At 40.4% G+C, this 3,049-nt stretch overlaps 1 protein-coding gene across 1 annotated transcript; it reads right to left on the reverse strand.

Moving 5' to 3' along the window:
• Positions 1-1,786: 1,786 nt before the first annotated feature.
• On the reverse strand, positions 1,787-2,725 carry LOC308641045 (olfactory receptor 2Y1B-like; the record flags this gene model as incomplete). The annotated part of the gene is made up of 1 exon (XM_081279189.1): positions 1,787-2,725. The coding sequence occupies one exon, from the start codon at positions 2,723-2,725 to the stop codon at positions 1,787-1,789; it is 939 nt and encodes a 312-aa protein (XP_081135315.1).
• Positions 2,726-3,049: the final 324 nt, after the last annotated feature.

The raw sequence follows: 3,049 nt of genomic DNA on the forward strand, positions 1-3,049 counted from the left end.
TCAGTATCTTTCAGTCAGCAGTGATTCCTCTACAGGTTTCTTCTAGACAGATTACTGGGGCAACCCATTTCAGAGGTATTCCCGCTAGTTTTATTTGTTGCTATCTGAAGGTGGAGTGGAGCTGTGTTGATTTAATTTCTTTTAGGGAGGTTGGCTAGCTATGAATTCTATAAAATGGCTGCCAGGCCTGGCATGGCTTTCAGTCCACAGTTTGTTCTAAGCTACTTGATCCCTTTCACTGTCTTTGTTATTTATGTCACATTTTAATTCAGCCTGCTTTTCTTTCCAGCTGTTATTAAGGAAGAAAGCACATGTGCTTTTCCTCTCCCTTTCCCAAAACTCCACCCTGGTCAGGGTTATGGATCAAGGAATGTTGTCCTTATTTTCTGCTCCAGTAACCAAACACCAGTCCCTCCAAGTGTCAAATTATTCAATATTGAGTTTCAGAATATTTACACTGTCACCACCCCTGGTCATTTGCTCTTTCCCTGCTTTCACTCAGGGCTATGGAGGGTTCAGGGATTGCAGCCTAGCTCTGACCTTCCAACTTTTCTCCTCCTCATTACTATCTTTATTGGAAGATACTTTTAAATGTATGTTATGGGCATAAAATTGTTTCTCATTATTACTCTAATTTGCATTTAATTCATTATGAGTTGGACTCAACATCTTTTTACATGGTTTAGTGTTCATCTCATTTTAAATTTTTTAAAATATTCTTAGCTTTTATTTTCTGAATTCCTTTTTTTATTATTCATCTCATTTTCTTCATGAATTATCTGCTCATATACTTTTACATTCATCGGACTATTTTATTTTTTCTAAAAGATTTGTAGGATATTTGTTATATACAATACAAACGTATTCTAATCTCTAGTCTGATTTTTCACTTTACTAATGAAATATTTGTGTATCATTACATGGTGCTCACATATGTGAATTTACTATAAATCTATTTGTTTTATCATTTAAGTTTGGACAAAAAATCTCTTTGGACTAGAGAGAAGATAGTTAATAGGCACAGATGTGCAGTTGTATAGAATGAATAATTTGTATATTTTATAGCCTGGAACACATTGCTAGTGGTTTTGGTGCTCATTTCCTTTTTATCCTCCTCTCTCTTGCATGAAAATATCTCCTCCATGACTCCAAGTTGCATGGACTAAGACTAGGTTCAGCTGACCAGATTTGGATGGCTCTTTTACTCAATGCTATCCTAATGAATTTGACTTTTTCTTCATTCAGATAAATGACACTCATATATATGCTAACCACTAGAATCCTAGAAGATTAATCATTGTAGGAGAACTTAGAACAGGTACTAAGGTGTTTGAGGAAGTGACCAGGGGCCATTTATTAGAAATGAAGTGGTGAACTCAAGTCCTCCACATTTAAGGTCAGTACCATCTACATAACTCCACATTGGGAGTCATAGACTTTGGAAAAGGCATTTTTCACAATTAATTTTCCCCTCACTCTCAGAAATGTGTAGAATCCTTCCCCTACTCTAATCTCTACATCTGGCCAGAACACATCCATTTCTCAGGGTTATTTTTGTGGGATGTTGTGATACAGATCAGCAGTGACTCCCTCCTGAACAACAATGTAGATACGAGCTACAAAGCAACTCATGAGATTCCCACTTGCAACTTTCCACAAAGGAAGGAGCTAAAATCCTGAGTCCCACCAACACAGTTTTCTAGTGACCAGCTAACTCTAAATTACAGAAAGTGTTTCAGGGAATAAAAGTTGTCACAGAAAATGTTCTTTGGCCTCATTACCCCTCCTACCTGGAAATGCTCTCTCTCCCTAGTACATTCCACAGAGCCCTCTTAACATCCTTGTTCTTTAGGGTACAGATCATTGGATTAAGCATGGGACTAATGACAGTATAAAAAAGGGCAACAAACTTTCCTTCACTCTCAGAATAACTGCCCATGGGTTGGAGATATGTGTACATGGCTGAGCCATAAAACAGACAAACCACCAGAAGATGGGAGCCACATGTCCCAAAAACTTTTCTGCGTCCAGTCATTGACTTGATCTTCAGCACTGCCAGAGCAATGTGTGCATAGGATCCTAGAATTAGTGCCACAGGAACAACCAAGATTATGGCTCCAGCCACAAACAGATTGGCCTCTGTTCCTCCTGTATCCTCACAAGCCAACTTCAGTAACACAGGCATCTCACAAAAGAAGTGGTTCAGGCAGTGAAGGCCACAGAGTGGCAGGGATGCTACAAGGCCTGTCTGAATAAGAGCATTCAGGAGGCCTCCCATCCAGGAGGTGATAGCTAGTGATTGGCAGAGCAGGGGGTGCATGATGGTTATGTAGTGGAGTGGACGGCACACAGCAGCATAACGGTCAAAGGCCATCACCATCAGGAGCACACACTCAGTTCCACCCAAAGCGAGGGCAATGAAGAACTGGGCCACACACCCTCCATAGCTGATGGTCCTGTCAAGTCCAGAAAGATTGATCAGCAGCTGAGGCACAGTGCTGGTGGTATAGCAGAGGTCCAGGAAGGAGAGGTGGCAGAAGAAGAAGTACATGGGCGTGTGCAGCCGAGGGTCCAGTTGTGGAAGTGTGATAATGGTGGTGTTGCTAAAGAGAGTCAGAGAGTAGAATACTGAAATGAAAGTAAAAAAGGGGAGCTCCAGATGAGGCCAATCTGAGAAGCCCACCAAAATGAAGCCCTCTCCCAAACTGGTATTGAAACTTCCCATAGCCTTTTACCTGCACAAATAACAGAAGACAATTCAATGCTCTTGTTAAAAACATATTAAGTTTTTATGTCACAATATTGCTTTGCTATTGTATGCATTTTTGCCCTGTCTTCTTTTCATAGCTCTTCTCTAAGGAAGATAGCACTGGATTAGGAGTGATAAGAACTTGATTTGAACTCTAATTTTACTGCTTGTTTATTCTATGCCTATAGCAAAGTCCTTGTGTCTGAGGTTTCTTGTGTGAAAATATCAAGGATGCATCGCCTCCCTCACTGCACTGAGGACCTACTGCAGTTATGTGCAAGAAGCTTTTAAAATGTAGAA

This window comes from Spermophilus citellus (assembly GCF_964194105.1).
Source record: "Spermophilus citellus genome assembly, chromosome: 1".
NCBI classification, from domain to species: domain Eukaryota; kingdom Metazoa; phylum Chordata; class Mammalia; order Rodentia; family Sciuridae; genus Spermophilus; species Spermophilus citellus.